Source organism: Gossypium hirsutum, chromosome D12, assembly GCF_007990345.1.
Source record: "Gossypium hirsutum isolate 1008001.06 chromosome D12, Gossypium_hirsutum_v2.1, whole genome shotgun sequence".
Lineage (NCBI taxonomy): Eukaryota > Viridiplantae > Streptophyta > Magnoliopsida > Malvales > Malvaceae > Gossypium > Gossypium hirsutum.
In genome coordinates this window covers 51,289,504-51,303,876 of record NC_053448.1, presented here as the reverse complement: position 1 = coordinate 51,303,876, position 14,373 = coordinate 51,289,504, and the positions used below count along the sequence as shown (strand labels likewise).

The 14,373-nt window shown below is 32.6% G+C and overlaps 1 protein-coding gene across 13 annotated transcripts; it reads right to left on the bottom strand.

Annotated features, from left to right (window-relative positions):
• Positions 1-11,376: 11,376 nt before the first annotated feature.
• On the bottom strand, positions 11,377-13,194 carry LOC107946432 (uncharacterized). 13 transcript variants are annotated; one of them, XR_005921786.1, is made up of 4 exons: positions 12,793-13,049; positions 12,538-12,568; positions 12,363-12,435; positions 11,377-12,168 (listed from the first exon to the last, which is right to left on the bottom strand). XR_005921786.1 is itself a non-coding variant. In XM_041107026.1 (4 exons), exons 1-4 carry the CDS (start codon positions 12,954-12,956, stop codon positions 12,131-12,133), a joined length of 330 nt encoding a protein of 109 aa, XP_040962960.1. In that variant the 5' UTR covers positions 12,957-13,049; the 3' UTR covers positions 11,377-12,130. The 13 variants fall into 13 exon arrangements, 5 of the variants coding, with proteins under 5 accessions (XP_040962960.1, XP_016736248.2, XP_016736249.2 ...); XR_005921782.1 differs by having other exon boundaries at positions 11,377-11,636; positions 11,736-12,192; positions 12,538-13,044; XR_005921783.1 differs by having other exon boundaries at positions 11,377-11,636; positions 11,736-12,168; positions 12,538-13,043.
• Positions 13,195-14,373: the final 1,179 nt, after the last annotated feature.

The following is a 14,373-nucleotide window of genomic DNA, read 5'->3' as shown; positions in this document are numbered from 1 at the left end:
AGTATACACAAATAGATGAAATATGTGTTTATGAACACTTGCTTGAATAAGTGTGATCAGTATATTTATTTGATAGAATCTTATGTTTAATTGTTAAATTAGAAATAATATGATGTTTTGTTTATGTCTTTATTATTGAGCTATAAATATTATAATAACATAAAAATTGAATTGGAAGATTAAATTGAGTAGAACGCAAGAATGAGTACTTTCGTTCAGTGATATGTGATGAATAGACAGAAAAGAACGTGATTTGACCATGACAACATGTGATATGTGATTTCCGTATAAGACCATATCTGGGATATGGCATCAGTGAGATATGTGCTACAGTGTAAGACCATAGCTGGGCTATGGCATCAGTATGTATTATGTGATTATGTGTAAGACCATAGTTGGACTATGATCAAGAAAACGAAGTACTCAATTCCGTAAGACGTTCTCTAACTTGACAAATTGTGGTAAGTGTTAAGCAAATTTTATGTGATAAAACATATTGAACAATAAAAATTGAGCTCAATTATGTGATCTCGCCATTCAGAGATTATGTTTGTCAGATTATGTTAATAAATTATGTGTATGTGAATTTAAGTGATAGAAATTAAACAGGTAATGATATTGAGCTCATTTACATGAATCTGTCAGTTAAAATTGTGATTGACAAGAAGAAATAGTGATTTGCATGCTTATGTATGGTTATATGCATTTATCTGAAATACAAGAAAATGATGATTATTGATGTGGCTATAAAGTGAACAAATGGTGAAGTTAAAAGATCAAATGGGTGAGAAATAAGGCTCTAAAAATAGCCTGATTTTTGTCCATACGGGTAGACACACGGGCGTGTGACCCCTATATGTGAGAAAATATATGAATGAACTAGGTGGTTATGATGGTATTACATTGAAGTTGAATGTTAAGTCTTATATATATATATATGTATTTATGAGAATAAGTTAAAGGCTTTATGACCTCACCATCACCCCTTTATTAGTATTGCTTTATGAAGAATTTTTTTTACGAGAATTATGTTGAATAAGCTCATAAATGTGAACTAAAGAGTTCAGTGGTCAAATAATTAGTAATGCAAACGGAGTTGAGTATAGTATAATAAATAAACTCAATTTTTAAAGAAATACCAGATTGTTAATGAATAGAATAATGTGAGGTCCGTGATAATAGAATTAGTCAGAGAAATGATAATTAAGTGGTAAAGATGCCTATGTGAGACGATTACAATCGAAATGAACACAATGATCTTTTCTGGATATTCTATATATTTTTTTATCCTCAGAGATATGTGTATAACTATTCAGTTTCTAATGGAGTTCTTATGTATGAGAATGTTAGCTAATTATGATGTCAAACAAAAGCCCTATTGGATTGGCCGGTTTGTGAACGATTATTGTTCTGTTTTGCATGCATATTTAGAAAGTGTACTATTCTGCTACGATGAAATTCCAGAACTGAAATGTTAATGATAGGAATGAATAAAAAAGGATAATTGACAGAATATAGAAATGACGAAGTTCATGATCAAAATAACACAAGAAAATTTCGAGGACGAAATTTATTTTAAGGGGGAGAGAAATGTAATACTCCGAAAATTTTTACAGTAAGGAAAGTAATATAATATCTCTGATATAGTAAAATAAGGAAATAAAGTGCTAAAAAGGGGTAATTTTGAGTTATGGCAATATTGGGAAGTATATTATAACATATTAATTCAAGAACGGATTAAATCGCAAAAGTGAGAAAAGTTTTGTTACCCAAGAGTAAATACTCAAAAGTTGAGGGGTTAAAGTGTAAATATGAAAAATTTGAAGGACCAATGGTGTAAATATTTTAAGGGTGGAATGATCTAGAAACTAAGAAAAATGGATGGATTAGGACCAAATTGAAAAAGGTGAAGAAGTTTGAGGGACTAAATCACAATTTTACCAAATTAAGTGATGACTCAAGGATGGAATTTTAAAAGATCATAAAGGGAAAATGGTCAATTAGAAGAGAGAGAAATCTAGAAGATAATGATAATGTTGGAGATATTTTAGATTAATAAATAAATAAATATTAGTTTATTAATATTTTAATTTGATTTTTTTAAATGATATTATTTTATTATTATTAATTTATTTATTATATATATATGTGGAAAGAAGGATGAAAAGCAACCATCCCCACCATTTTTGCATGCATTAACGTGAGAAGAAGAGAGAAAGAAAGAAAGTTTTGCTTTCTTTACAATTTGGTCCTTTCACCAAAAATCCACCATTTTCACTTAGAAATCAAAGAAATTTCCATACCCACCAAGAGAGAAAATTGACAAGGAGACTATGGGAAGCTAGAATATCAAGTTAGATTCAAGAAATAGAGGTTGGAGGAGAGAGAAAATCAAGTTAAAGATTGAAGTCAACTGAGCAAGGTAAGAACATCATGATTTCAGTATATTTTTTAGTTTGATATTATTGAAAAAGAATGAGATTGATGTTAAAGTAGGGTTTTATTATATAAGGTTATATGTTCTTGATATGTTAGGGAAGAGAAAATAAGAGCAAGTGTTGAGAAATAGTGTAGAGAAGGAAAGTAAGAGTGTTATAGACTTAGTAATCAATGTTTTGCACTATAACAGTTTTGGATAGCAGCAGTAGGTTAAATTTGAAAAATCACTATAAATTTTTGAAATCAAATTATAGGATGAATAAAACATGAAATTAAATCTTATTGAGTATAGTTTCTCATAGAAGAAACGATGTAAGCAATAGAATTTTAAATCATGAGATATAATAAATTTGTGAGACAAGGTCAGAATGAATTCGGGTTCCCCTGTTCTGACTTTTTCAAATCATAAAAAATTTAAGAAAAATAATTATGGGTTATAATTTATATTATTAGTGGTGATAAGTGATAAGTGATAAGTGGTGACAAAGTGATAAGTGGTAGCTTTAGCTACACTTATCTGATCAAGTGACAAAGTGATAAGTGGTAGCCTTAGCTACACTTATCTGATCAAGTGACAAAGTGATAAGTGGTAGCCTTAGTTACACTTATCTGATCAAGTGACAAAGTGATAAGTGGTAGCCTTAGCTACACTTATCTGATCAAGTGACAAAGTGATAAGTGGTAGTTTTAGCTACACTTATCTAATCAAGTGACAAAGTGATAAGTGGTAGCTTTAGCTACACTTATCTGATCAGGAACAAGTGATAAGTGGTAGCTTTAGCTACACTTATCTGATCAAGTGACAAAGTGATAAGTGGTAGCCTAGCTACACTTATCTGATCAGGGACAAGTGATAAGTGATCATACGTAAGACCATAGTTACACTATGGCAAAGTGAAAGTGAAGTACTCAATTTTCCGTAATCGTTCCCTAATTTGATTAAGGATGGTAAGTGAAAAATAGACCCAAAAGAATTAAAGAAAATGGATAAGTGATAGTGTATTTATACCAGGATGATGCTGTTATATAAGCTAAAATGATATATTCATTGCAAAATTTAGAATTTCGTAAATGTGTTAATGAATGGTATAATCGAAAAAAGTTGAGTTAAATAGTAAATACGTATTAGTGTTGAACTTAATGACATTAAATTGTACGCAAATTAAATAAAAATTGCTAATGATATGATTTAAATTGTGAGCATGAGAAATTGCGAATTTAATGAAATGGAAATGAAACATTAAATTGCATGAGTATGTATCGGGTCTCGTAGGCCCTAATTATTATGATCATAATATTTTGATGATATCTTATGAAAAATTATAAAACCATGTTAATAATTTTGAAAATTTTAATTTAGATGAAATTTTATAACTCGGTTAAATACGTTTACAAGTGTATGTGTTCTAGTAATGCCTCATACCCTATTCCAGTGTTGGATACGGGTAAGGGACGTTACAAACTCGTACATAATGTATCGTACCAATGCGATGTCCCAGACATGGTCTTACATGGAAATCTCGTATCGATGCTAATAGCCCAGCTATGGTCCTGCACGAAATCTCAAATCGATGCCAATAGCCCAAGTATGGTCTTACACATAAACACTGCTATGGTCCAACCATTGTCTTATGTTCATAGTGCGTTATGGTCTTATACAGGATCTCAAATTGATATCGGGACGTCATCAACCGAATTCACAAAACAATTATACAATTCATGCTGTATGAAAATATTAAATACATAGTAATGTGATGTTGCATGATTTACATACGAACTTACCTCGGTAGCATAATTGGTGAAAAGGACTTATTCGTCATATTCGTTGTTTTTCTTCCGTTCTAAGTCCAAATCTCGTCTTCCTTGATCTAGATGGGCCATAGAAGCTTGGCTGAATGTTTGCTCATCCATGGCTACCCATTTTCTTCATAAACGGTTGAAAAAGAAAGGAAAAAGATGATAGCTTTTAAATTTTGTCTTATTATACCTTTATTAAGTTAATTACCAATTTACCCTTTCTTTTAAAACTAATTTCAAAAATACCAAACAAATATCTTCCACTAACTTATTAATGGGCTAATTATCATATAAGGACTTCCACTAAAAATTCTATAGCTATTTAATACCTCTAGCTTCTAGAACTCAAGTTTTACACTTATTATGATTTAATCCTTTTGATTAAATTAAGTGCCCAAACGTCAAAATTTTCGTACGAAATTTTCACAGAATAATTCTGTAAAATTGTAGACCATAAAAATATAATAAAAATAAAATTTTCCTCGTTAGATTTGTGGTCCCGAAACTACTGTTTCAACTAGACCCAAAATCGGGCTGTTACACTATCAGAAATAATGGAGACTGGTACTCTATTTAGCCTGACAATCTTAGAAACATATAACTCTACTAACCTATCCAGGGAGAAATCCATACATACTAGAATAAAATGTGTAGACTTCGTTAAACGGTCAACAATTACCCAAATGACATCTTTCTTTTTCGGAGATAGGGGTAACCTTGATACAAAGTTTATGGTAACTCTTTCCCATTTCCATTCTTGTATCGTAACTGGCTGTAATAATCTCGAAGGCACCTGATGTTCAACTTTAACTTGCTAATATACTAAACATCTAGATACAAATTCAGAAATATCACGCTTCATTCCCGGCCACCAGTACATCTTTTTCAAATCATGGTACATTTTGTTATTCCCCGGATGAACAGACATAATACCATTATGAGCTTCGTTTAATATCTTCCGTACAAGTTCTAAATTCTTCAGTACACAAATTCTGCCTTTGAATAACAGACAATCATCAGACCCAATCTGAAATTCTAAATCGGAGTTTGACTCACATTTTACCCGTTTAGCTTGTAATTCATCATCATTTTTTTGAGCTTCACAAATCTGCTGTAGAAATGTCAGTTTAGATTTTAGCTCAGCTGTGATTGAACCATCTTCAGATAATGACAATCGGGTATTCATTGCTCATAAGGCAAACAATGGTTTTCTACTTAGAACATCAACAACCACATTGGCTTTTCCCGGATGATAATCAATAACCAGATCATAATCTTTTAATAACTTAAGCCAGCTGCGCTGTCTCAAATTCAAGTCTTTCTGCGACATCGGATACTTCAAACTTTTATGATCGGTGAACATATGACATTTTTCACCAAACAAATAGTGTCGACAAATTTTCAATGCAAACACAATGGCTGCCAATTCTAGATCATGTATCAGGTAGTCCTTCTCTTGTGGTTTTAGCTGTCTAGAAGTATAGGCTATTACTTTACCTTCTTGCATCAAGACACAGCCCAAGCCATTCCATGGCACATCACAGTAAATTACAAATTCCTTACTCGATTCAAGCTGAACTAACACGGGCGTTTCAATCAACAAAGCTTTCAATCTGTCAAAACTCTACTAACAATTATCAGTCCACTCAAATTTCACTTCTTTCTTCAACAAATGAGTCATCGGAGAAGCTATCATAGAAAATCCTTTTACAAACCTCCGATAATATCCAGCTAGTCCTAGAAAACTTCTGACTTCAAAGACATTTTTTGGTGGTTTCCAGTTAACAATTGCTGAAATTTTATTCGGTCCACTTTGATGCCTTCAGCAGATACTATATGCCCAAGAAAACTAACTTCCCGAAGCCAAAATTCACATTTACTAAATTTGGTATACAGTTGTTTCTCACGCAAAGTTTGCAATATAATTCACAGATGTTCAGCATGTTTATTTTCATCTCGGGAATATACCAAAATATCATCAACAAATACCACCACAAATCTATCTAAATATGGTCTGAAAATTCTATTCATTAAATCCATAAATATCATAGGTGCATTCGTCAAACCGAACGACATTACAAGAAACTCATAGTGCCCGTGCCTGGTTCTAAAGGCTATCTTTGGCACATTTGACTCTTTCACCCGTAGTTGATAGTAACCAGAACGAAGATCAATCTTTGAAAATACATTGGCACCTTTAATTGATCAAACAAATCATTAATACGAGGCAATGGGTACTTTTTTTTTATTATGACTTTGTTAAGTTACCAATAATCAATGCATAATCTCAAAGATTCATCTTTCTTTTTAACAAACAAAATCGGCACACTCCAAGGTGAAGAACTAGGTCGAGCAAAACCTCGTCAGCCAATTCTTGCAACCGTGCTTTCAATTCTTTTAATTCCTTCAGAGTTATTCTGTAGGGTGCTATAGATATCGATGTTGTTCCCTGAACAAGATCTACGAAAAATTCCACCTCTCTGACTGGCGATAATCTGGGAAATTCCTCCGGAAACACATCAGGAAATTCACAAACAACCGGTACTGACTTAATCTTTGATTCAGATACTTTAGTGTCCAACACATATGCAAGATAGGCATCATACCCTTTCCTGATATATTTCTGTGCTGACACGGCTAGTATCACATTAGACAACCCATCCAGTTTATCAGATTCAAAATAGAGCAATTTACCATTCTGACATTTTAATACAATATATTTTTGTTTACAATTTACCACTGCATCATGTTGAGTTAGCTAATCCATTCCCAGAAATACTTCAAATTCATCAAATGACAACAACATCAAATCAGCCAAGAAACAATAACCCCACACCAATAACGGAGAATTTTTATAAACTTTATCCACCATCACATACTGGCCCAGGGGTTTTGAAACTTTAACCACGAATTCAATGGACTCAATAGGTAAATTTTAATAGACACTAAATTCGTGCATATGTATGAATCTATTGAACCAAGATCAATCAAGATAGAAATATCAGTATCAAGAAGAGAAAATGTACCATCAATCACGTCAGATGCAAAGGCATCCTCACGTGCATGAATAGCGTATGTCCATGTCGGTGCTTGTGCTTCAGATTTAACAGTTGAATCTTTTGTCATACCTCGGCTACCACTGATATTACCGGGGTGACGGGGCGGTCTACCTCTCAAAGTAGGGTTGCTCGGCCTTGAGGTCTAAACAATATATTTTTCAAGCCTCTCTGGGCAGTCTCTGAAATAGTGGTCAAGAGAACCACATTTAAAGCAGGCTTCACTTCTCATGCGTCACTCACTGGAATGCAATTTATTACAATATTTACATTTGGGTTTTAGACTTCCGACACTTCTAACACTTACTATTGATGGGGCCGAAGATCTCGGATTAGAACGTTGAGTACCTCGATCTCTCCTAGAATACCCTGTATATGTGACAGAATGATCAAGATATTTCTTCGGTTTCTTTAAAGCCGACGATTGAGACTTTTCCATAAATCTTTTACTCAAAGTCTGAGTTTCTATTTCTACCTGTCTCTTTTCTTTACTTAATTCTTCAGCTTTATGTGCTCGATCAACCAATACAACGAATTCATTTAATTGTAGAATCCCAACTAACAACTTAATGTCTTCATTTAACCCCTATTCAAACAGTTTGCACATAGCAACTTCAGTCGGGATACACTCTCTGGCATATTTGCTTAATCTGACAAATTCCCACTTGTACTCAGATACAGTCATATTCCTCTATTTGAGTTCTAGAAATTCCTTCCTTTTTTGATCAAGGAATCTCTAACTACTATACTTCTTTTTGAATTCTGTTTGGAAAAATTCCCATGTAACACTTTCTCTCAGTACAACAGAAGCCAGTGTATTCCACCACTAATAGGCTAAAAGTCTTTTAATAAAGATACAACACATTTCAAACATTCATCAAGTATGCAAGACAATTCATCTAGAACTCTGATAGAGTTTTCTAACCAAAATTCAGCCCTTTTTTGGATCGTCTTCAACACTGGCCCTAAATTCTTCTGCCCCATATTTACGAATTTTATCTACCGAAGGCTTACCAGTTCTAACAGATTCCACACCTTATGACATATCAGAAACCGGTTGAGGAGCAGGAGGGAGAGGTTGTTGTACAGCAGGATTTGTTCTCAAGTATTCAGTGAACCATTCATTAATCATTTGAAAGAAAGTTTCTTTAGCCTCCTCACCTCGGCCCTCAGATACAAGCCTTCTACTACTGGAAGCAGCTCTTGGAACTGAACCTTAAGCATTGCTCTCAGCTTCCTTTGATTCAGCTCGATTGGACGACATTACTATATGAAAAACATGTTTAAAATGGTTAAGAGATATCACACTATCACAAATTATATAATGACATGTATAGCTAAACTCATACTTGCTAGTTAGTCAGAAAATCGGTTAAACCATAACTCTGATACCAACAAATGTAACACCCCTAACCTAAATTCGTCGCCAGAACAGGGTTACGGAGCATTACCAAAGTTTACAGAACAAATACAATTAATTCATGTCATTTACTATTCATATCTGAAAACAATCATATTGTCCCTTAAATGAACCTTCGAAGCCCAATTTATGCATTTGACACAAGTAGGGAATAAATCGGGAACTCAGAGAATTTTTCGTGAAATTTCAAAATTTTTCTTAAGTGCAGGAGACACACGCCCGTATGGCCAAGCTGTGTGGGCATTCGATGTGAGACACACAGCCGTTTCCCAGCCCGTTTCTATACCCGTGTAACTCTCTGACTTGGGTCACACGGCCAGCCATAAGCCCGTGTGCTAGGCTATGTGGACAATTTAATTTTCAAAAATTAGGTGCAGGGGACACACAGCCAAACCACACGCCTGTGCGCATGGCCATGTGTCATACACGGTTGAGACACATGCCGGTGTCTCTGTCTGTGTGGACGAAAATTAGGCCATTTTCAGGCCACTTTTCTTACCCAATTTGCCTTTCACCTACAACATTATTCAAACACATTCACAAGCCAATTAATAACCCTCAAATTAATGCCAATACCAAATTTTATACATGACATATTATCTCATATGTTCAAGTGTTAAACTTACCAAAAAAACATTTATGCTTATAGGCATACTTTATCAATTATGCTAATTCAAAACCATTCATCAATAGGTTTGTATATTTCCCATCATATCACCATTTTATCACACATCAAACTTGTTATAATTATATCAAAATAAGCCTTACACTAGCCATTCCAATGGCTAGTTACAACCAAAATGTTTCATCAATATGCCTAACTTAGCTTATACATGCCATAATACTAAAAGTTAGCTTGCTTTATATACCGAAAAGTCCAAGGGATAGTGTGATGTGTCTCCGACTAAGTTCCAACCTTCACGAGCTTCCAAGTACTATAAAATAGAGGAAATAAAATAAAGTAAGCATATTTTGCTTAGTAAGTTCGTATAACAAGAAATTGACTTACCATTCATATTAATTTAAATTAAGCATACAAAGTACATCCAAATCAAATTAATCAATAACCTAACACATATACATCCTCAAGCAAGTTAGTCATAAATTTCAAATACATTTCAAGTAAGTAACAGAGATGAGCTCATCGTATAAACATTTCCATATATTTTCAGGTAGATACAATTATTAATTCATTCAGACCTTATCTTAACTTATATCAGAACTTTACTCATTGAACCTTATGAAACATCGATAGATATCGGATAGTACACGTGAAGTGTACGAATCAGTAATTTGTCAATTAATATTCAGAAGTGTTCGTAAGAACACTTAAACAGGAAGCATTCTCTCGAGCCATATAACGGGATGCTCATGTGAGCCATGAAACAGGAAGCTTATCCGAGGCCTTATAACGGGAAGCTCATAAGAGTCATATTCAGGAAGCTCATGTGAGCCAATATCGGGTAGCTCCGAAGAGCCATTAATAGGAAGCTTCGGATAGCTTAATATCGAGAATTTCAAGCAAGCCTTATCGGGAAGCTCACAAAGAGTCATATGAGCTGTGATGTGTCCACAACACATATAGGATCATAACCAATTGGGAGGCTCCGAAGAGTTATTAACGGGAAGCTTGCAAGAACAATATAACGGGAAGCTCAAGAGAGCTATTAACTGGACACTCTTTCGAGCTGTATTGTGTCCGTAACATATGAGGACTACAACTAATACGGGAAACTTTTATCCATCGATGTTCATTTGTTCAAACGGAACTTAACATTTATCAGGCATTTTCGAATATTTAATCAATTTCATATACTTGGAAATTATTCAATTCACATATATAACATTTAATTCCAACATATAAATGTAAACAATTTAGTTATACTAACTTACCTCGTCACTTACTCGTATGCGGAAATCTACTAATCCGATACTTTTTCTTTTTCTCGATCTAACTCTTTATTTGATCTTTCTTGATCTATATAAATGAATTTAACCTCAATTTAACACATTTAATATTCAAATCAATCTAATTCACATTCTAGACAAAATTACCATTTTGCTCCTATACTTTTAATAAATGACAATTTCGTCCTTAGACTCGAAAAATAAAATTCATGCAATTTAATCCTTATTTCAAGCCTAGCCGAATTTTTCATATAACAATAACAGTACATGTATTTTAAAAAATTTATAATTTTTTCATGAATTTTACATCTTTTCAATTAAATCCGTAAATCATAATTCCATGAAAATTTCCTTTACAAAAGTTATTTATCAATTAATAACTTTTCAGTTTCTACCATAAATTTCAAAATTTTAGCATATTAACCCAAGGCAAAATTTTAATACTTTGATAACTTTGTAAATTGATCGCCAAAATAGATAGATTAAGTGATTACAATATCGAAAATGTAAAAATTTCTGAAAACAGGGAATGATTGCTTACCCAATTAAGCTTGCTTACCCAATTAGGGTTTCCATAGAAAATTTTGGAGAAGATGATGATATAAAATGATATTTTTATATTTTAATTAACTATCATCTTTTATTTTTCCCACTTTTCAATTTAGTCTTTTTCTTTTCTTAAATTTCTATGGATGAATCATCATAAATATCTAGTAACTTCTCTTAATGGTCTATTTTCCTTATAAGGACCTCAAATTTTGAATTTCATAACTATTTAATCCCTTTAACTACTAGAATTCAATTTTTACACTTTATGTAATTTGGTCCTTACTAACAATTAAAAATGAAATCAGTAAAATTTTCTTATAAAAAATTTCGTACGTTTGTCCTATCATAATACAGACCATACAATAATATTAAAATAAAATTTCTTCCTAACTCGAATTTGTAGTCCCGAAATCACTGTTCTAATTTCACTGAAAACGGGCTGTTACAAGGATGCTTAGGTTCCTGAACTGGAAAGCCAAAGAATTTAAGAGTCAGTGAGTGATTATAGTGTAACAAAAGTGGCATATTGATTTAAATTCAAGATTGTTGAAGGAGCAAGTAATCACCAGACTTTTTAGTAACAAAAAAACAGAGGTGATCATGGAGATTCCTTTGGCGAGACACCCACAAGAGGAAAAAAGGGTCTGGAGTGGCGAACTTACGAGGGGATATATAGTAAGGAGCAGCTACAGAAACTTATTGACGAAAAATACAAACCCAGGAATGGCTAATAATGACAACACATGTAGAGAATTTTACAACCACCTTTGGCATACAAATCTCCCAAACAAAATTAGAATTATAAACTGGCGAATATGCAACAACTATATCCCTACATTTGGAAATTTATACAACAGAAAAATTAGTAACTCAACGATGTGCCCAAGATGCAAGGAGGGTCTAGAGATTTTGGAGCATGCAATTAGGGACTATTCTGTAATACAAGAGGTATGGTCAGAACTCAACTTCGAGATACAGGAAATAACATTAAATGATACTCTACAGGAATGGATAAGGGAACATCTTACGAGAAGTAGCGACCAACAGAAACAACAATTGTTTGCCACCATTTGGGCGATATGGATGGGACGAAATAGAGTATTGCATGAAAAAAATACAACAATTAGCCATAGAAACTGTATGTTTTATAGGGAAATATTTAGAAGAATGGTTAGTTGTAAAAAATAACTTACCAGGGAGGGTCAATAACAATGAACGTTGGACACCACCGGACCAAAGTATAACCAAAATAAACTTCGATGAGGCCTACAACAAACAAAGGAAGCAATTAGGGACAGGAATAATCTTTAGGAATTCAAAAGAAGAAAACTTGGGTGCTAAAATGTTAGTTAATGAGGGAGTTCTTACACCGTTTGCGGTGGAGGCAATAGCCTGTCTACTAGCAGTTCAGGCGGGGTTAGAAATGGGACTCCGACGGGTTATCATTGAAGGAGAGTAAAGGCATTAAAAGAGGATCGGTCAGTTTTATGTTCGTACATTCAGGATATTCAAATATTAAGCACAGGTTTTGAGGAATGTCGCTTTCAAAAAATATCTAGATCTAGTAACGGAGTTGCTCATGAACTTGCAAAAGGAGCAGTTGAGTGTCTTAGGAGTACTGACCTGGGATATTGGCTACCGAGAAAGGCCATGTTAGCACTGGAGGAAGACATAAGGAGTTTAACAACGTTGGAAAGAGACGAGAGGCTAAACAGAAATGGGGAGGAAACAGTAAATATTTTGATGATAAAGGAGAAACAATAGGAGTAATGAGGGGAACAGGGCATATGAAAAGACAATTGAGGTGGAAAAGAGTTTCTGGAGATGGTGCAGGTAATCAATGAGAAAGCCTCGCAAATGATAAGAGACTTTCAAATTTTTGAAAGTGGTGGAAGCTGGTTTTGATACCAATGCTGGGCATTGGGGTTTTTTCAGAATGAGGCCCGATGGACTTAGGTCTTTTAGGTTTTTTTGGGCTTGATTTAGGCTTTTGCTTTATTTAGGATTTGTGAGCCCAAATGTGGGTTTTGTTTTTCTTCGGTTTTTGTAATTAACATCGGGCTAGGGTCCATTTTTTTATAACTATGTCCTAGATTTTATTTCAAAAGAAAAATAATTGAGGAAAATATCTTTCTAAAATATTTAATTTTAAAAATATATATAAAAAAATTTCGTTATTAAAATTTTAGTGGTTTGACTCCTTGATACTAAAACTCTTTTGAAAAGTAAAGGTAAATAAAATAGAGTAAACTATATATATGATCATCAAATTTTTAATTTTTTTCATTTTAGGCTCTCAAATAAAAAAATTTGCAATTTAGATACTCATATTGTATAATTCAATTATTTTAGTCACTCCTTTTAAAATGACAAACAAAAATCTAACATGAATTTTTCTTGTAAATAATAACATTATTTTGTAAATTCCACCAATATTTTAGCTTTCGTATCAACTTAACGACGTAGTTTTGATATCTTTGTTTTAGTACCTAAACTAACGATCTCGATTTGTTTTCATTTTCTCTATTACTTGGTAAAAAAAGCTCTTCAATTCAAATTAAATCAAATTTTCAATGCTAAAAATACTTTTTAATTTTAAGATATTTATATGAATTATAAAGATAGAGTTATTGTTCTCAAAGTATTTAAGTAGGATGCATTTTATATATTAATATTTTTTATCATATTAAAATAATTAAATAAAAAATTTAAATGAGTTGAAATTTAATAAATATTAAATTACACTTTATACTTAACTTCAATTACATTTTCATTCTCACTTGGACTCTCTATTCACATATTGTTTCTTGTAATACAAATATATTTACAGTATAAAATGTTAAAAAAATTAATTTTAAAATTTTAAAAATGGAATTAATAAATATGGATATCACGTGCAACACGTTATGCTGAAAATTAGAGTATATAAATTTTATAATAAACAAAACATAATATATTAATTATATTTTAATATAAAAATTTAAAATAATTATTGATTAATTGAATTTTAATAAAACTTACTCACAATTAACTAAAAATTAAGAAAAACTTTAAAAAACTTCAAACCCTAAAATTATCATCAAATCAAACATTTTACTTATTAATCATAATTATTGAATTAATTAAAAAATTGAAGCAATTAGAGCATTCAGCGCTAAGTAATTAAAGTAGGCATTTGTGTGCTAAGTAAGTGTTTAATTTAGC

Excerpts from the sequence above, each read along its gene's own strand:
- LOC107946432 (XM_041107025.1), bottom strand. The coding sequence starts at position 12,956 with ATGCCCTGTTCCCCTCATTACTCCTATTGTTTCTCCTTTATCATCAAA. Across the intron at positions 12,569-12,792 it reads CTCGGTAGCCAATATCCCAG|TAGACAGGCTATTGCCTCCA; the intron begins GTCAGTACTCCT and ends CTGAACTGCTAG. Across the intron at positions 12,436-12,537 it reads TTGCCTCCACCGCAAACGGT|GCCTCATCGAAGTTTATTTT; the intron begins GTAAGAACTCCC and ends TGTTTGTTGTAG.